This window comes from Camelus dromedarius, chromosome 5 (genome assembly GCF_036321535.1).
Source record: "Camelus dromedarius isolate mCamDro1 chromosome 5, mCamDro1.pat, whole genome shotgun sequence".
NCBI lineage: Eukaryota > Metazoa > Chordata > Mammalia > Artiodactyla > Camelidae > Camelus > Camelus dromedarius.
Window position 1 is genome coordinate 31,521,509 of NC_087440.1, and position 18,178 is coordinate 31,539,686.

Here is an 18,178-nt window from a genome sequence, read left to right on the forward strand (position 1 = left end):
AATACAGACAGGGTATTAGATAATATGACCATAGTAATGTTAAATTTCTTGGTGTGATAGTGGTACTGTGGTTTTGTAAGGGAGTATCTTAGTTCTTAAGAAGGAGACACATTTAGAGGTGAAGTGTCATGATCTCTGTAACTTTCAAATGATTCAGTAAAATACTTTCTTTTTCAGTAAAATATTTATTAATAAATAAATGGATAGATAGATATGAAGCAAATGTGGCAAAATAACAATTAGTGAACGTATATGAAGGGTATATGGATATTCATTGTACTATTTCAAATTTTCTGAAGTTTTGAAGCATTTCAAAATTTAAAAATGGATAAAATTTTTTGCTTTAGATACTTAGATTCAGCCCTTTCTCAAGACAAGGAAATGGTCTCATGGACTCTGAGATTCTCTGATTTATTTTAGAACTCTGTTATAATGCTTCAGAGAATTCCAAAGTGCACGTTAATGAACACCACCTAGGATGTCAAGGCATTTTGTTTAAACAGGTGGAAGAAAAAATCAAGTGGCAACAATTCTAGATTTTGAAGGAAACCAAAGCCCAAAGAAAAGTGGCTTCTCTTCATTTTTGGGTGTGGAGTTGATGATACAAGTTACTCCCTTTTACCATCAACAATCAGTCAATTAGTCCTTCCCTGGTAAAGAGCAACTCACTCATGTACCTGACATCCAGGAACCAGGCTTGGGTCTTCCCTAAGCCTCTGCCCATGGACGGAAAAGAAAACAAAATTTAAACAAAATATGCTGAAGGAGATGACCTACAGACCTATAGCTGGAGCTCGGTTTTGCAGGAGCTGACCGTATTTTGTGTGAAACGAATCCTGCCATTGGCAGAGGAAGATGACAGGACTGCAGGATCCAGGCAGAGTGCGAATGGGCAGGAATGTGTCTCAAAACTGCCTTTTTTTTTTTTTTTAAGCAGTCTAGGGTCTTGTTTTTTTTTCCCCCAATTATTTCATCTATTGGGGGGGTAGGTAATTCGGTTTATTTATTTATATTGACGGAGGTATTGAGGATTGAGTCCAGGACCTTGTGCATGCTAAGCGTGCACTCTGCTGCTGAGCTATATCCTCCCCCTCAAAACTGCTTTTTATGACACTTCATTGTAGTCATTTATAAGGAGGGGGTGGCATAACATTTTTAAAAAATTCTGAAAGAAAGCAATCTTACTTTGTCTTAATTTAAATATTAATATAATGCTTCATAGTATGTCTAAGAGCAGAAAACAGCATCTTGAAATTTAACAGTAATAGAGAGTCACAGTGCTTAGAAGGGTAAGAATCACTGGCATAAAGACACCATAGTGAAATCCTTCCTTCCTTCATTCATTAAAAATACACTTACTACATTATCTCTAATGAGTAGCCTGCACCACGTTAGACCTTGGGGAAATAAACAAAACGAATAGTATAGTGAGTGTTTAACCGAAAAGGAAGACAGATGTCATGAAACAACCAGAGACCCTACATAGATGCTCTTGGATGTAGTGCATACAGTCAAGGACCACACGTGGGCTCTATTGACTCAAGCCTGATTCACCTTTATGTGCATTTTCTCTTTTGGAGGGTACTTAGAGAGATAGGACTATGTTTAATCTGTTGTTCTGGTTTAAAATGCTCCACTGCTTTCTTTTCTATAGGTTAAGCGGTGAGTGCAGCCTCAAGACTCAAGACAAACAGAGTGATTATGAGCCCTCCCACAGAACCCTGGTGCTCAGGGGATTCCCTCTAAACAGACAACCCTGCACATCACTACTCCAGATGAGCTGCCATGAGAAAAGGGCCTGTGCATTGTGAAACTCTGTATGTACAGGGAAGCTTGGAATGTCTGTTTTGTGAACCTAAAAATAAAACATTAAAAGGTACTGAATCTGTGATCCTGCCTCACTTACCCTGCTCCTCTTATGAAAGAGGTTTCTACTTTTCTGTCTTCCCGGCTGGGTTGAGAAGGTGGTTCTGAGAGAGCCCAAACCTTCTTTCCAACCTTGCACAAGCAGGGTGGACATGGGGAGAGTCTTGCAGAATGTAACTGACTGTGACAGTACAGGGGCAGCACGCAGAGGGGCACGTGTGCATTATGTATGGCTGGAGAAATGATCTGTCTCCAGGGGGACATGTTTCACTGCGCATTAGCTTCTAGCCGCTTCCTTCCTCCCTATTTCTCTGCCCACTCTCTCTGTCACTGTCCTTTGGAGTCCCCTTCCCACTCCCTGACCCACGCCCCTCACAGTCCAGCTCTGCCCATCAATGTCTCCATCCATCTTCTCTGCCCCGTCCATCTCACCCTCTCCTCTTAGCTCAGTCTCACTCTTGCTATCCAGGAGTTGCTTTTCTGCTTCTGTCTCTCATTTGTCTCTTGTCTTCTCTAGCTCACTTTCTCACAGTCCATCTGTGTTTCCCTCTGTAATACCAGCTTTTTGGGTACCTGCAGCTAGAGATAACCTTTTCTTGTTACGTTAAAGTCCATAAGCAGCACTCGGTTTATTGATTGATTAGGTTTTATTTAAATTCTGCGGAGGGAAGAAAAGGGAATTTTTATAAAGAGAGAGCAGTGAGAAAACATGAAATCAAGCAAAGGGAGAATGGAAAAAAGGCGCAGCCTGAGAGGAGGTGGCAGGGGAGTTGCGAGGTGGGCATTAGAAGAGGTTGAACCCAAGGTGTCTTTATTTCCTTTCAAATAAACTGGGTTGGATATTCATGGCTGATGACAGCTAAGTCTGGGTCATAAAGGGTTAAGCATCAAGTTAGGCCTGGCACCTAATGCAGAGGCAAAGCTTTAGGGAGAAATGAGTTGGGTTAAATAAACCCAAGAAGCTGATGTGGGTAGAATTTCTTCTGCCTGACCCATTAACAACCGCGAATGGGACATTTTAGAAATAATTGTTACTGAAATGCTTCAGTGGGGCATAGCCCCGGGAAGCAAGAACTTGGCTCTGAGGCCAGGCCTGGGGTGCACTGCAGGGATGCATGCGGACAGTAGGCTGAAGGGGGCAGGGCGGCCTGGGTCAGGCAGCGGGTGGGAGCAGCTGCTGATCAGGGCAGTTCTGATTGCTGGGTTTGCTCTCTCCTCTTGCCCATTATAATTAAAGCTTTCCCAGTATGATTCTGGCTTCCTAAAGGGGAGCTAGAATTTAAAAAACAAACAGGAAAACAAACAAAAAAAACAGCAGAGATGCTTGGTTGCCATATACGTATGTTTTAAATCATAATGCTCTTAATCCTGTCTTGAGGTTACTGCTGCTGGTCAGTTTCAAAGCACCTAATCTACTGCTGGAGCCCTAGTAGGAGGGGCTCTTAACAGAACAATCAAAACAAACGGAAAATGAAATACTTAACTGTACTCACCAAATCACATGTGCTCATGTAAAATCATCATTGACCCAACCAGCCAACGCTCCCCTAGTTTCCCTCCACCTTTCTTTACTTTACTGCCTTTCCATCCACCTCTTGCTCTCTCCCCTGACAGACCATACAGAACCCATGGACCAGAATAAATCAGTTGTTTTATTTCCCCTCAAAGGATGTAACTTTCCACTCCCCAAATGGCTTTGACAGTTTTCTCATTTGCTAGCTGAGGAGGATATCAAGAGACATTGACCTTCTGGTTTTGCCTAAAGAGGCAACACTCAGTAACTATCAGGCTTCAGTCCCTGATTTGCTTTAACTAAGTCCTTCCTCCCTCCTCCCCATGTTCTCACCTACCTTTTTGCCTTCCCTCATGGACATTCTACTCACCCCATGGGGCACTGCTGCTCCCTGTAGCCTTCCCTTGCCTGGTGTGGAGATGCCAGAGGCCCACCTGTCTTCAACCCCACAGCATCCCCTACCAGCAAGAGAAAGCTTGGGGCCCCTGGGAGTGTTTGGTCTCTATTTAATCAGATTAGTCCCATCACCTACCTGGAGGAGTCAGATTTTGGTGTTACTAAGCTATCTGTGGAAGGAGGAGAAATTGTCAGACATCACTTAAAAAGCCCTGGCCCTTGGATGCCTGGGAACTGTTGAGAGAAATTAATCTTCCAGCTATTTAAGGCAATTTCTTTTCCATCATCCTTTGTCAAGAGGACTGCACTGGGAAATGAATCTGATGGGAGTCCCTGAACTGGTACATTCCACTCAACAGCATCTCTCCAACGCCATGCAGCATCCATCATCCCCAAACAAGCAGAGACACAGAACATCACTGCAAAGCCAGCTCCCCACCAGTCCCAGCGTCAAGAAGCTGCGACTGCAGGGTGGGTATCATTGGGCCTAGAGACCTGCAGTTTTCCTCCGCCTCTGCTCTACTTTTCCAGAAAACCCACCACAAATTGACCTTTTCCAGTGAGCGAGTCTTTCTCTTATCCAGGATCTAAGAAGGCAGAGACACAGGGATATGCCAAAACACGAGACTGTAGGTTGTATGTCTTCTTGCCTGAACATAGGCTCAGCCAGTGCAAAAGAGGTATTTACATTAAACAGCTAGCCCACTGCAAAGCCAGGTGTGAGACAGCAACAGGGCAAGGATAGTATTGTTTCCAGATAATCTCTTCTCTCCAGACTAAATTTTCTGTCATGGGCTAAGAGACCACGGAGTCTCATGCTCTCTGGGGTCCTATAAAAGAATTCCAGTCTTCAGCTCTTTTCACCCTCAAGGTTATTTCCTATGGCAGTTATTTTCAAATTCCTTGGGGTTCTAAGAAGTGCCAGGGAGTATGTGTATGTATGGGGTATGTGTGGGAAATGGCTGGAGGCTGAGGCACTAGACCCTCAACTCGACTTCAGTCTGATTTGATTTCTTCCAGGGGCTGGGATTTCTCTTAAGAGTTCATTTTTAAAAAAAGTGTTCTGAATTTTTTTTTTTTTTTTTTTTTTAGTTCTAGTTTTTTAAAAGGTCTGCAAACCACTGTCCTAAATGAGAGGAAGACGACTGTCTGTGCCCTGTCATAGCCAGGCACCTGCCGAAGGCTGCACAGAAGGGGGCTGCTGCGTGGCTCCTGCCTGCTGATTGTCGAACAGGTCCAGGTCCATGCTGGCAACTCCCCGACTCCAGGGGCAGTGGAGGCACTTTTCAGCAAAATGAATCTCCTCAGGTATGAGAGTCATTTGTTTTCCAAACTCCCTTCTCCGATCTCACTAATTCCCAATTTCCCTGCATTTGACAAATGCAATTAACAAGCCTCGATCAGTTCCTGGCCAACAGCCCTCATCAATCAATACAGACGGTGAGAGGCTGATGGGGGGAGGGAAGGTGCGCGAAGGGAAGGTAGCTGTGGTGTGGGGGACAAGAGGCTTTACCCCTCAGTTTCTGTGGATGACCCTACCCAAACTCTCAGCCTCAAAACAGGACACTGTGTTGTCACCCTCACCACTTTCTCCCTTCTTGCAAATCAATACAAAGCAGTGTTGTTTATGCCTTCCTCTCCCATTTTTTGAAGGTTTCTCTCAACCTCCTCCATCTCCCCTATGTCAAGGTCTTCTCTTTAACAGAAGGCCTTGCCATTTGCTGCCACGGGGTTTGAGAAGCCCCTCAGTGCTGGGTGTGATAAATCAGCCATCTCTCTGCTCTCAGCAGGACCTCTTCCCCACCCACACGTTCCAGTGACAATTTGGTATTGCTTCCTGCCCAGGAGGCTGTAAGTCCACCATCATCTCCATCTCCCACACAAACACACTGGAGGGCCAAAAGGACAAGGATCACCAACCTAGTGGTCACTACTGCTTTCACACATACCTCTTTACCCTCTTCCCAGGGTCAAAGCCCAACTGGTTTACCTTCCTAACTGGTTCACCCTCTTCTGCCCTGCATGTAGCATTGGCCTCCCTTCCCCCACCACAGGAGGAGAGCTTTCTCCTCTGCAGCTCTGCCTGGTACAGCCCTGTGCATCTTTCCACCTCATCAACTTTTCATCTCTTTGCAAACAGAATTGGGAAGTCTCTCCCTCCTCCCTGCCTCTCTCTCCTTCTCCGTTATTAGCATCATGAGTGGGGACGTTAATGTATTCACTAGACAATGTCTTCACACCACTGTTTCCTGTAATTACAGTCACTTCCCTCCCACTGTCCTGGCTTATTTAACTATAAAGTGCTTGGAGGAGGGACAGTGTGGACAAAAGACACAACACGGGCTGAGGTCAAGTAGTGTAATGTTAACATCCAAGAAAGTAAAACAAATAATTACTTCTGCAGCAGCTCATTAACTGGTAACACATAGAGGTCAATGCACCAGAGCTTTAAAAAAAATGATCGATACAATAAGGGACCCCTTCACTAGAGGATGGCGAGCTATATCCACATTACCAACAACAGTCAGCCCAGGAAATGCAAGCAACCACACCCACCCTCCTTCAGGGGGAAGATCCACTATACTTGTCATGTAGATCAGCTACATTGTCACTGGACACTCGAATCCAGCCATCCTCCCGGACGTGGTAGAGGTTGACCGCACCTCCTGAGTAGGCATCTCTGTAGGTGGCTTGGTAGATGGCTCGACGGGCCAGATCATAGGCCTCTTCCACTTCCAGATCATAGGAGTAACCCCGATCCATGACCCCATAAGCATACACAGAGCCAGAACCTACAGAGAAGGCGGCCCCCGAGATCCGGTTCCCTTCGCTGTCCACATAGTAGAGGCCTGTATAGAGAGATGAGGTTAGCGGGGAAAAGTGACCACCCCGTCTGACATCTAATTCATCCTCCAAGGCAATAGTTTCCCAATTCTCCTGAAACCCAGGGGAGACCAACAGAAATACAAGAAAACAGCACTTTCACAAAGTTACTTAAAACAAAAAGGTGAAGAAATTAAACTAGAGGGGAGGGTAGAGCTCAGTGGTAGAGAATTTACTTAGCATGCGTGAGGTCCCGGGTTCAATCCCCAGTACCTCCATTAAATAAATCAAACAAACAAACAAATAAATAAACCTAATTACACCTCCCTCCAAAAGTAAAAAAGAAATCACACTAAACATTAAGACCTCAGGATTCTACATATACCACCCACCTCACCTCACATTACAATAACATTACAGAAGCCTTGTCTGCTTCTGTACAACCAAAAAGCAAGTATAATTCAAATGACTTAGAGCATAGAACTTCAGGCACTGTGGAAGATGTTTAAAACAATCCTAACTCTCAGAGTTTAGACTAACTAGGGGACAAGGCATACATCACAGAGTAGAATAAAGCTTAGCGTTCTAAATCATATTGTAAAGACCTGAACTGTCCAATATGGTAGCCATATGTGACTACTGAGCATTTGAAATGAAGCTAGTACCATATGCTGGAATAATATTTTGGATCTAGTGGGTTAAATATATTATATTATTAAAACTAATTTTCCTTTTTTACTTTTAATTTTAAAAATGTGGCTACCATAACATTTAAAATTATATGTATGGCTCACACTATATTTCTATTGGACAGTGCTGGTATAGACCAAGAGTTCGTCAGGCCAACTGCCTATTTTTGTAAAGTTTTACTGGAACACAGCAGCATCCATTAGTGTATATACTATCTGTGACTGCTTTTGTGCTAAAACAGCACTTACGTAGGTGAGACAAAAAACATAGCCTGCAAGCCTAAAATATTTACTATTTGGCCCTTTATGAAAAAGTTAAGTCAACCTCTGATATAGACAAAAATTTAGACAAAGATTTTAATAAAATTTTTATCAATTCCAACTGCCTGCTGTAGGAAGTGGATTGGTGGGGCACAGGAGAGATGAATTTGTTAGTTAACAGAGAATCACTGAAAGTATTTGAGAGCTGGAAGTTTAAATATGAATTTGATGACAAAGGCAACCAGTTGGAGAGGTCCAGCATGCATCAAAGGGGAAAATTATCCAGAAAGTGACTAGCTGTATTCCAGCTTGACTAAAGGGAGATTCAAAACTGGCTGAAGAAAAACTAACATCAGATACAAGACTCAATTTCCTGGCAAGGTTTTTATATACTGGAAAGAAAAACAGGCTAAGGAATTTCTTTTCAGAGATGACACCAGTACCTAGGTGATTCCATCAAGCAAGGAAAGGAGATGTGTCCCAAAGGCCCCTCCTAGGCCAAGGACTCCCTTATGAAAAAAAGTAAAGAGAAATGACTAACTTTTGAGTAGTTACTTAGTTTCGCTGTCCCATGTAATAGCTACCAGCCACATGCGGCAGCTAAGCACTTGAAATAGGGCTAATGACATATGCCGAAATGATAATATTTTAGTTATTCTGGATTAAATGAACTGTTAAAATTAATTTCACCTATTTCTTTTCACTTTTTAAATATGCCCACTAGAAAATTTAAAATTGCACATGTGGATTATGTTATATTTCTATTAGGCTGCAATGAGTAGAATTTTTATGTCTATTACTCAGTTTAATTCTCAAACAACTTACCGTTGCAGATCTTACCGTTTTATAGGTGACCGGAAGGAAAAACATTAGGTGCCAGCCAGACACTACATGCTTTACATGTATTACCTCATGGAACCTATGTCACAGATGATAAACAGCCTGAGCAAATAAGCACCCTGCCTAAGGTCAGACAGGTGGTCAATGATGCAGCTGATCTACCTCGGTGCCCTTTCCTACACTACAGTCCTTCCTTGAACAAAGAGAAGGAAAGACTGAGAAGTAATCAACACATCCTCAGCACTGACAGCTCTTTCATTCATCTGTTCATCCAAGCCCTCCTTCTGTAGTGACAGCCTAAGAATCACGTGGTTGCAGCTTAACTCACCAGGGCCTCTCTTATCCCAGCCACAGATCATGGTGCCCATGGACAGACCCATGCCTTTATATTGATACACCATGTTGGCAAGCAGCTTGGAGGCAGCTGCTACCGAGATGCGTTCCTTGTTTCGAAGCTCATAGATTCGACATTGCCGAGCCAACAGCCGCTCCCAGAAGCTGCAATCGGCTGCACCCCCTGCCATGGTGCCCAGCAGGTAGGGGTTGATCTCTATCACCTTCTTTACTGTCTGGGAGGCAATGTAGGCACCCGCTGTGGCCCGAGAGTCCGCTGCAACAATGACTCCATGGAGAAACTGTTCAGAGGGAGGAAACACAAAACAGGCCACGTCAGACCACAAAAACATCACCTTGACATTTTTCCATGCATCAATGCAAACCCAGAACATCTCTGTCTCTGCCTTTTTATATATACCTCACAACATACTTTTCCACATATTAGGGTCACCAGAACTTTACATCAGTCCCTTGGCATGGGTACAACCAGTATCACCTTCACTTTACGGCTAAGGAAACAGGTTCAATGAGAGCAAATGACTTGCCCAAGATCATAAAGATAGTTTTTGCAAAGCTGAGCCAGGAATCCCAATAGTCTGGCTCCTAGTAAAGCGCTCCCTCCCATCAACCTTCCCTCTCAAGCCACAGCGTTTCGGTTACCCTGGCCTATCGGGGCCACCCAGTTTCCAAAACCTTTGGTGGTTACAACAACCTTCCCTCTGCCGGTGTTCACTTCTGCGGCCTAACCATTGCTGGACAGGAGCAAACTGGAGTCGCCTAGGAACCAACCCAAGCAGCCTCGGGCTCCTTTTCCCACTTACCCAGCCTGGCCCCCGCCCCCCGCCCCTCGCCCCTCTCCGGCCAGAGCGAGAACCGAGGCTTCCCCGGGGCAATGAGACAGCGAAACCGCCAGAGTCCGGGTGAGAGGCCCGAGCCTCCGCTTGGGCTTCGCAGCCGCAACCACCGCGGGTTTCGGTCTGGCTGGGAGGCCAGGAAGGGCGCGGGCGCGCGGGACTGAGCCCGGCGCGGCGGCTGGGTCCGCACCTTGAAGGCCAGGGTGGTGGTTCCATGAAGCATTTCGATTCTTGGCTCCTCTGGGACACCCCAGCTGGGCGCGGCCAGGCTCAGCCCATCGCTGGGACTCCCTGGACCTAGGTCCAGTAGATCTGCACGACCCCCGAGTCCGAAAAACCCGCGCCGGTTCACGGGTAGCGGCCTCTCCAACACGCTGGCCAGCGCCATGTCTACTAAGGGCAAAGGGAACTGCCTGCCAGAACGCCTAGCAAAAAACGGCCGGGCAACGCCTCACCGTCCCGGCTTCACTCCCTATTAAATCCATCCCTGGGAGGAGCCATTTTAACTCCTGGCAGCCACGCCTCCAAAAGGAAGAGGCAGATGCAAGTGACTGTTTTCACCGAGGAGGAAAAAATAAATGACTTCACTACCCGTAAATTATGAAGGGATGTGGCTGCCATCTTAACTCTGGTCACGCAAGCAGCACGGGATTAGATTAACCTCAAATTCATAGGAAGCAATTGAAAATGTCCATGTTGAGGGAAGGAAGCGGGGGCGGCCATCTTTGAGAAGGGCGTGACTGGTTGAAAATCTGTTCTTAACCGGTAGCGATAGATCGGCCCCGCCCCGCCCGGTGTCCAAGTAACTCTAACTTCTACTGCTTCAGCACTCTATTAACGCGCCTGAAGTTTCCATTTTGTTTAAGGGCACTCTAATACTAAGTAAAATAATGCTCTATTCTGAGATCATTTTCCTATGAAGTTAGTTAAACCACAGTAATTTGTGCTAAAAAGCGCAACAAAATAAATGTGCTGTATCACTTGTTGTATGATAGCATCAGTCGCCACACTAGCCACGTTCTCTAACAGTAACCAATTTTTAAGATTGTCTTTACTCCCAACCTCTGGTGGAAGTTCTAACAAGTAATGGATTGACCCAAAGGCAGGCAGAAGAATTAAAAAAGGGAAGGCAAAGGGCCCAGTTAATCTACAGATTGGATTCTCAGTTCAGTTACTGAATAACTGAGTCAATGGTAATTTACCATTTCAGAGCCTGGAGGAGAGCTGAAGCTCCATAAAGATGTACCAAGAGGTTCTCTGACATGAGCTTGCTAAGACGAGCTCTTTTTCAGTTATGTGCTATATTTGATTGTCTCTCCCTCTCTCCACCCACCTTCATTTTTGAACCCTCTTGGGAACCATAACAAGCAAGGAAGTGGGCAAATGTATGAAATGTTGCCTCCTGCCTTATGGTTCTATGAAGTCAGTGTCTGGCCTTCCCTGTTGGATTCCAGCAGCAATATCCGTCAATATCTAAATTCTACTTTCCTCTTGATGCCCAGCTCAGCCCCTCCTCTTCCCAGCAGACTCTGCATGTGTTGCATTTTTAATACTGAGATTTGGCAACCCTTTCCAAGCCCAACCATCAGAATGTAATGAAGCAGAAGATCTTTATGTGGGTCTCACACTTGGATGGTGTGGAAAATGCAAAATACCACTGTTTATTGAGCACATACTATTTTGCAGTCACACTCGCAGTGCAGCTAGTTCTCCTGACTTCTCTCAGTGGTTCTTTCACCGCCACTAATGGCATTTGTACCTCTCTTAAGGCACTTTCACATTTTACCTGGTTATACGCATACATTTATCTTCTGCTGGATTGTGAGCTTTTAAAGACAGGCATTTCTCTACTATTCATCTCTGAGCCCACTGTATGCTTCATACATGTTTGCCAAAAAAATACATGAAAGAATGACAATAATGTTCTCCCAGTCACGGAGACTTGGAGCTCTGGCTGATCTTTGACAACTCCCCTTCCTTTCCTCCATATCCAGTAAGTTGCCAAGTCCAGTTGAATCTTCCTCTACAACACTTCTCACATTCTTTTTTATTGCAACCTAATACCACCTCTGGCTTCTTATCTCCTCACTCCTGAACTACTGAAATAATCTTCTAATTTTTCTGGGCCCAAACTGTACTCTCTAATTTATTCTGCACAGCACGAGATTGATTTTCCTAAAACACCATCTTGATCTTATCACTTGCCTGCTTAAAAATGGTCTGTAAGTTTCAGCTCCTCATGGCATTCAAGGCCTTCCATGACCTGTTCCCAATTTACCTTACATTAGTTCTCTGCTCCAAGACCCCTACTCAGGGAGACCTCAAAAATGAGAGGTACAAATGATAAGTGCTGCTCTTGGTGGGAATATAAATTGGTGTAGCCACTATGGAAAATACTATGGAGGTTCCTCAAAAGGTTAAAAATAGAAGTTCCATATGATCTAGTAATCTCATGTCTGGATACTTACCCAAAGGAAATGAAGTCACTATCTGGTAGAGATATCTGCACCCCAGTGTTCATTGCAGTGTTCTTCACAATAGCCAAGACATGGAAACAAAATCCATCATCAATGGTTGAGTGGATAAATAAAGTGTTACATATGTGGTGGAATATTATTCAGCCACAAAAAGAAGGAAATCTTGTCATTTGTGACTACGTGGACGAAACTTGAGGTCATTATGCTAAGTGAAAGTATTCAGGTGGAGAACGAAAAATACTGAATAATCTTACTGATATGCAGAATCTAACAAAGCCGAACTCTTAGAAACAGGAAGTGTATTGGAGGTTGCCAGAGGCAAAAAGTATACAAACTTTCAGTTATAAGAGGAGTCAGTTCTGGGAATCTAATGTACAGCATGGAAACTATAGTTAACAATCCTCTTGTATACTTGGAAGTTGCTAAGATTATAGATCTTAAACGTTCTTACCACAGCAGCAACAAAAATGGTAATTATGTGAGATGAAAAATTTGTTTTTTTTTTCTTTTTCGTGGGGGGAAGTAATTAGGTTTATTTATTTATTTATAAATGGAGGTATTTCAGGTTGAACCCCAGGCCTCGAGCATGCTGGCACTCAACCATTGAGCTATATACCCTCCCCACCAGGATTTGTTAACTAACCTTATTGTGGTAAACATTTTGCAGTATACACACATACACATACATCTATCAAATCATCACATTGTACACCTTAAACTTACACAATGTTACATGTCAGTCATATCTCAATATTGGCAGAAGGAAACAATAAGTGCTTTAGTTCAGAGGTGGGAGAGGAGGTCAGTATAAATTGGGGTGAGGTTGGGGGTTCAGGAAGTCTTAGCCAAGGAGGTCTGGATTCGTTTCTTTAAATACCACTTGGATCCCATTGGTCCTCAAACCTACAGCCTCTCCTCTCTCAGCTCGTACCTGGGAAGGATTTTCAGAATAGGTGATCCTTAAGCCAGACTTGGAAAGATAGGATTCAGAAAGATGGAGAGCTGGGAAACGTGTTAGAAATAGTGTGAAAAGAGGTTGTGGTCGATGGATTAGGATTGGAGAGTGGTGGGCCTTAAATGCCAGCCTGGGCTGGAGAAGGTGGATTTGATCTAGTAGCCCGTCAAAGTTTCTTAGTAGAAGAGACGTGGGGTTTGAGGGTTACCTTAGGAAATCATGATGCTGTGGAGGATAAGATTAGAGGGGGACGCTGGAGGGTGGCCAATTACTAGACCACTCATCTGTCCCGATCTGACTTAATAATGGCCTGACCTAGGGATGTGGCCAGCCATCCACATATAAAGAGTCTAAGACTACGACTTAGTCTCTGTTTAGAGACATTCTTATCTCTTCAGGAAGATCCCCATGTGTTCCTACACAAAGGACTGGCTGGACCTTAGTGTGACCTCCTGGTTTCTCCAGTCTTCCCATGACACGTTACACTTGCCCTTAGTCCTGAGACTCCAGGAAACTATGATGCCACAGCCCTAACATCATGGTGTCTGGAGGGTCTGGGCTCTTTCCTTTGCGTGTAGTTCTGTTGCTTTGAATAAACACCTTCCCACCACACCCTTTTGAGCTATAATGTTCAGTAAAATATACTCTATATGGTGCTGGGAGTGTTGTAGCTTGTCACTCTGCCCCAATCTACTTTGTCTTAATGAAAGGCCAGCTGTCAGGGTCCACCCCTAGTTGGTCTAAGACTTAGATGCAGCATTATGGTGTCAAAGTCAGTCGTTTCTCCTGCCTTGGAAATACAAACCAGTTTTTTGCCCTTGTGAACTATTGGGCAGAAGGGGGACTAGGAGAGAGAAAGTCACTAGATCCTTTCATCTACATCTTCAGAACCTTAACACCAGTTAGAGAAACTACACTGCCGGAGAGCTGTCAGGAATGCCATCTCTGTATGCAGATGGAAGGCCATGTTCACCCCCAAGGCAGAGGAGAAAAAGACCTCCAGGTTCCAGTTCCCCTTCACCTGGCCCCACAGTACCCTGCCTTTCTGAAGGTATCTCAGCACCCCATACAAGGCTCTCTTGCTCTAGTCCGTTTCTCTTTCCCCACCTTGACCTAGAAGTGAAAGTGTGAGCTGAGCGTTGTTGTTCCCTGGGCCCATCTCCTTGAGGAGAGAGCTCAGCATCAGGGACCCGGGCCGTGGTGGGGCCACGGCTCTCTACTCTCACTGCGCCGTTGCGCTGACTTGTCTTCACTTTTTCCCAGGCTGGGAGCCCATTCCGGGCAGCACAGGGCCTTATTTATCTTTGCCTGCCCAGTGCCCCTCACAGGAAAAACAGAAGGAACCCAGCTCTGCTCCTTCCACTGGCGCCTCTTTTCCTTTCCAGTGACCCAGCCCCCATCCAGCTCCAGGTGCTTGGAGGGTGATGGACAGGAGACTCCTTGGGTGACACTCAGGCATGTCATGGGCAGCGTCCCCCCAGCGCTGGAGACTACTGGTCTCCCTCCTGTCTCCCGTCAGCAGCCCTGGGGAGGGGCGGGGGTTGGGGAGGGCGTTCTGCTCCATCAGCCAGTCCCAAAGCCAGATTTGGAGTTAGGTAGAAGTGAAGCCACAGATCACAAGCCTTCGTCGCTGGTTCTGGCTACAGCCCAGCTTCTCCTTAGTGTCTCTCTTTCCACACCTGACCCAGCTCACAAATCTCTGCGTCGCTCCTTTCAACCTTTACTTGGCTCCAGGGATGGCTCTGCAGGATGTGTGCGAATGGCAAGCCCTGGACACCCAGGGAGCCTCACCTCACCTACCTCAGGTGGGGGTCTGGGCTGTGCCCCGGGGCTGTGACCCACAAACCTTCCTGCAGATCCACGGCCCCAGGCTGGCCCACGGCACCACCACGCTGGCCTTCCGCTTCCGTCACGGAGTCATTGCTGCGGCGGACACGCGGTCTTCCTGTGGCAACTACGTGGAGTGTCCAGCCTCACGCAAGGTCATCCCTGTGCACCAGCACCTCCTGGGCACCACCTCTGGCACCTCAGCCGACTGCGTCACGTGGTACCGGGTGCTGCGGCGCGAGCTGCGGCTGCGGGCCCTGAGGGAGGGTCAGCTGCCCAGTGTGGCCGGCGCCGCCAAACTCTTATCGGTCATGATGTCGCGCTATCGGGGTTTGGATCTGTGCGTGGCCACTGCCCTCTGCGGCTGGGACCGCTCCGGCCCTGCCCTCTTCTACGTCTACAGCGACGGCACCCTCCTGCAGGGGAACATCTTCTCGGTGGGCTCTGGATCTCCCTACGCCTACGGCGTGCTAGATCGCGGCTACCGCTACGACATGAGCACCCAGGAAGCCTACACCCTGGCCCGCCGCGCCGTGGCCCACGCCACCCACCGCGATGCCTACTCGGGGGGCTGCGTAGACCTCTTCCACGTGCGGGAGAGTGGATGGGAGTATGTGTCCCGCAACGATGCCTGGGTGCTGTACTCGGAGCTGCAGAAGCTTCCGGGGCCAGAGAAGGAGGGGGAGGAGGAGGCCACCCCAGACAGAGCTGGCGAAGTTGGAGAACCGTCTGCGGGGCCGGGGCCGGCGCCGGCACCGGCACCGGCACCGGGAGACTCCAGGATGCCCGCAGAGATTGAGACGCTGTGAGCAGCCGCTGTGAGCAGCCGCAGGACCTGGGGGGCCCAGCCCAGGAAGTGGGTGGGAGGTGGGGCTGCAGGAGGAGCAGACTTACAGCAGTCTGGCTCCTGCTCTTATGAGTTGCCAGCTTCATGTGTTCCAAGACTCCATTCCTTTCTCCTCCCAGAGCTATTGATGGCTTTGTCCGACATGTTCCTGTTGGCGCCCAATAGATTGATTCAGCCTCCTCAGCACCAAGTCCTTCTTTCAGCAAATACTTATTGCACCGGCTGCACGCCAGATGCTGTGCTAGGTGCTAGACCCTCTTTTCTTGCCATCCTCCTTTCCGCTTTTCCCCATCCTATCCCCTGTCTCTCTTCCTCCCGTTTTAGTGCTCAGCTCGGTTTCAGAGTCTTTGTCACTTTCTCACCTTGGTGAGGGGGGATGGGGGGAGGGGAATGAGGTGGGGATAGCAGCCCAGAGGGCCCAGGTGGGGAGGGGCAGGGACCATGCAGCATGGTCACCAGGTTGAGGGGGGCGGTGGTGATGGGCCTCCCGCATCAGCTTTCCTCCTCCACCACCGCCCCCCCCAACTCAAACCTAATGACTATGATGATGACTCCTTTACTGAAAGCAGTTTTTATGAAAACTCTTTGAGGTAAAAGTTATCTTCACTTGACAGAAGAGGAAGCAGTTTCGAAGGGTTATGTGACTCGCTCCAGGCCACACCGTCAGTGCAGAGATGAGGCTGGGATCCAGGCCCTCCATTCCAGAGCTGCGCTCCTTCAGCACAGTCTCTCTCCCAGGGCTTCTTGCTACCAGGCCTCTGGGGAGTGATGTGGGGGAGAGGGCAGCTGGGCCATGTTCCAGCCTGGTGTCCAGGGAAGAAGGAAACCCAAGGAGCCCCCGGGCCTGGAGTGCTGAGCCCAGGAAGCTGGCCCCGCCGAGCCCCCTCTGGCCCTACTTGCCAGGCCGTGTGCTCAGGCTTTCGGGCCTGTCATGGCTGCTTCCAGAATTCTCCCCTCATTCCTTTGCCTTCTCTCTGAGACAGGTAGGAAGAGGGGCAGGAGACAACCGTTAAAAGAATGACACAGCAATTAAGGATAGGACATAAACTGGTTAAAACCCAACTAGGCCCAAGATGGGGGAAGAGTCAATTCCCAGTCGACCTTGAGCCTCATTACGTGCTCATTGTAATATATTAGCGTATGAAATAACACACCCACAGGCGCCATGACGGTCTGAGGCAGGCCATCAAAGGCCCAAAGTGGGCGTGGCCCAATTCCTGGGAATCTGCGCCCCTTCCCCAAAGTAGTTGGAATAATCCTCCCATTTGTTAGCATATGAAGCTCCTGAGCCCATAAAAACTAATAACCCAGCATCCCCATCCCCAAGCATACTTTCTCTCTCTCTCTGGCCTTCTGAGACAGCCTGCACTCTGTCTATGAAGTGTGTGTGTCTTCCTGAATAATCTACTTTCACTCTACTTTGGCTGGCTCTTGAATTCTTTCCTGCATGAAGCCAAAGACCCTCACTTGGCAGAGCACATCCCGGGGACTCGCCCAAGACCTGGGCCATGGCCATCCTTTCGTGCCCCATTTTCCTGCACCATCTCCAGCCTCTCCTTCCAGAAGCTCCCTCTAGGGCATGAAGAAAAGAGGGAGCTGGCTGTGCCAGTGGGAACTGCTGGCTTAGCACGTTGTCTCCTGCTTCTCCTGTTCCCCTCTGCTCCCCTGTGAGCCCTGACTTGGAGATGCAGGCTGACAGCTCTGGGAGGGACGCCGCCCCACCCTCCCCTCCCCAGACCAAGTGAGGGAGAAAGCACGGTTGATCTAGGAGATGGGACCTGAAGGAATGTTCCTGAACTTTCTTTTTCTGTCTCACTCCTAGAGCTTCCAGTCTCAAATGACCAGTACCTTTCCCCTTCCTGGACACCTGTCTTGCCAGCATCCAGCCCAGTCCTGAGCCCCAACCCTGCACCTCAGGCTAAGAATTCCTCTAGGCAGAAGCTGGCCAGACAGAGACCTCCAGGCTCCATCCTTTAGGGGATGATTGGGGTTGGGGGGAGGAAGGGGAGTGTTGCAGAAATGTGCCCAGAACAGCCAAGGTCTGGGAATCTGGCCGGGGGCCTCCACAGCAGCTTTTCATCCTTCACCCACTTCTTAGCCTCAGGGGAGGAGGTGTAGGACTCTGGGAATGATAACCAGAGGTCAGGGACCCCTGGGCCAGCCTAGTACTGGAGGAGCACAGGAGGAAGGGCAGCTTTTGCCCAGGGTTCAAGTGTTTGATTGATTCAGGCTTAAGAGGGTACATCTCCAAATGCAGAGCTGAGTGTGGGTCTGTGTCTCGTTGCAAGTGAGCGATCCAGGAGAGGTGGCCCATGGGCGGCCCCTGTGTGCAGGAACAGGAAACAGGCTGGAAGAGAAAGAGCACCACCTGGGTAAGGAGATGGCCCCTTATCAAGGAGAAAGGGTTTGTCACTTCTTTTGAGAAAATGGTCCAGAATAGAAAGCAGGCAGGGGCAAGGCTCACCCCGCTGGTTCACTACTTCTGCCTCCTCCC

The 18,178-nt window shown here is 47.7% G+C and overlaps 2 protein-coding genes across 2 annotated transcripts; one reads left to right on the plus strand and one right to left on the minus strand.

Moving 5' to 3' along the window:
- Nucleotides 1-6,119: 6,119 nt before the first annotated feature.
- Nucleotides 6,120-10,320, minus strand: PSMB5 (proteasome 20S subunit beta 5). Its single transcript, XM_010989430.2, has 3 exons — nt 9,769-10,320; nt 8,717-9,023; nt 6,120-6,624 (listed from the first exon to the last, which is right to left on the minus strand). Exons 1-3 carry the CDS (start codon nt 9,964-9,966, stop codon nt 6,338-6,340), a joined length of 792 nt encoding a protein of 263 aa, XP_010987732.1. The 5' UTR covers nt 9,967-10,320; the 3' UTR covers nt 6,120-6,337.
- A 4,392-nt stretch (nt 10,321-14,712) lies between these two features.
- PSMB11 (proteasome subunit beta 11) lies at nt 14,713-15,864 on the plus strand. The gene has a single exon (XM_010989431.1). It carries the CDS (start codon nt 14,747-14,749, stop codon nt 15,644-15,646), a length of 900 nt encoding a protein of 299 aa, XP_010987733.1. The 5' UTR covers nt 14,713-14,746; the 3' UTR covers nt 15,647-15,864.
- The last annotated feature ends 2,314 nt before the right edge of the window (nt 15,865-18,178 follow it).

What these genes read in the sequence shown, in the direction of transcription:
- PSMB5 (XM_010989430.2), bottom strand. Translation starts at nt 9,966, where the DNA reads ATGGCGCTGGCCAGCGTGTTGGAGAGGCCGCTACCCGTGAACCGGCGC. An exon ending in CCACCACCCTGGCCTTCAAG is followed by an intron (nt 9,024 to 9,768) that starts GTGCGGACCCAG and finishes CCCTCTGAACAG; the next exon opens with TTTCTCCATGGAGTCATTGT. An exon ending in CTGGGATAAGAGAGGCCCTG is followed by an intron (nt 6,625 to 8,716) that starts GTGAGTTAAGCT and finishes CTCTCTATACAG; the next exon opens with GCCTCTACTATGTGGACAGC.
- PSMB11 (XM_010989431.1), top strand. Translation starts at nt 14,747, where the DNA reads ATGGCTCTGCAGGATGTGTGCGAATGGCAAGCCCTGGACACCCAGGGA.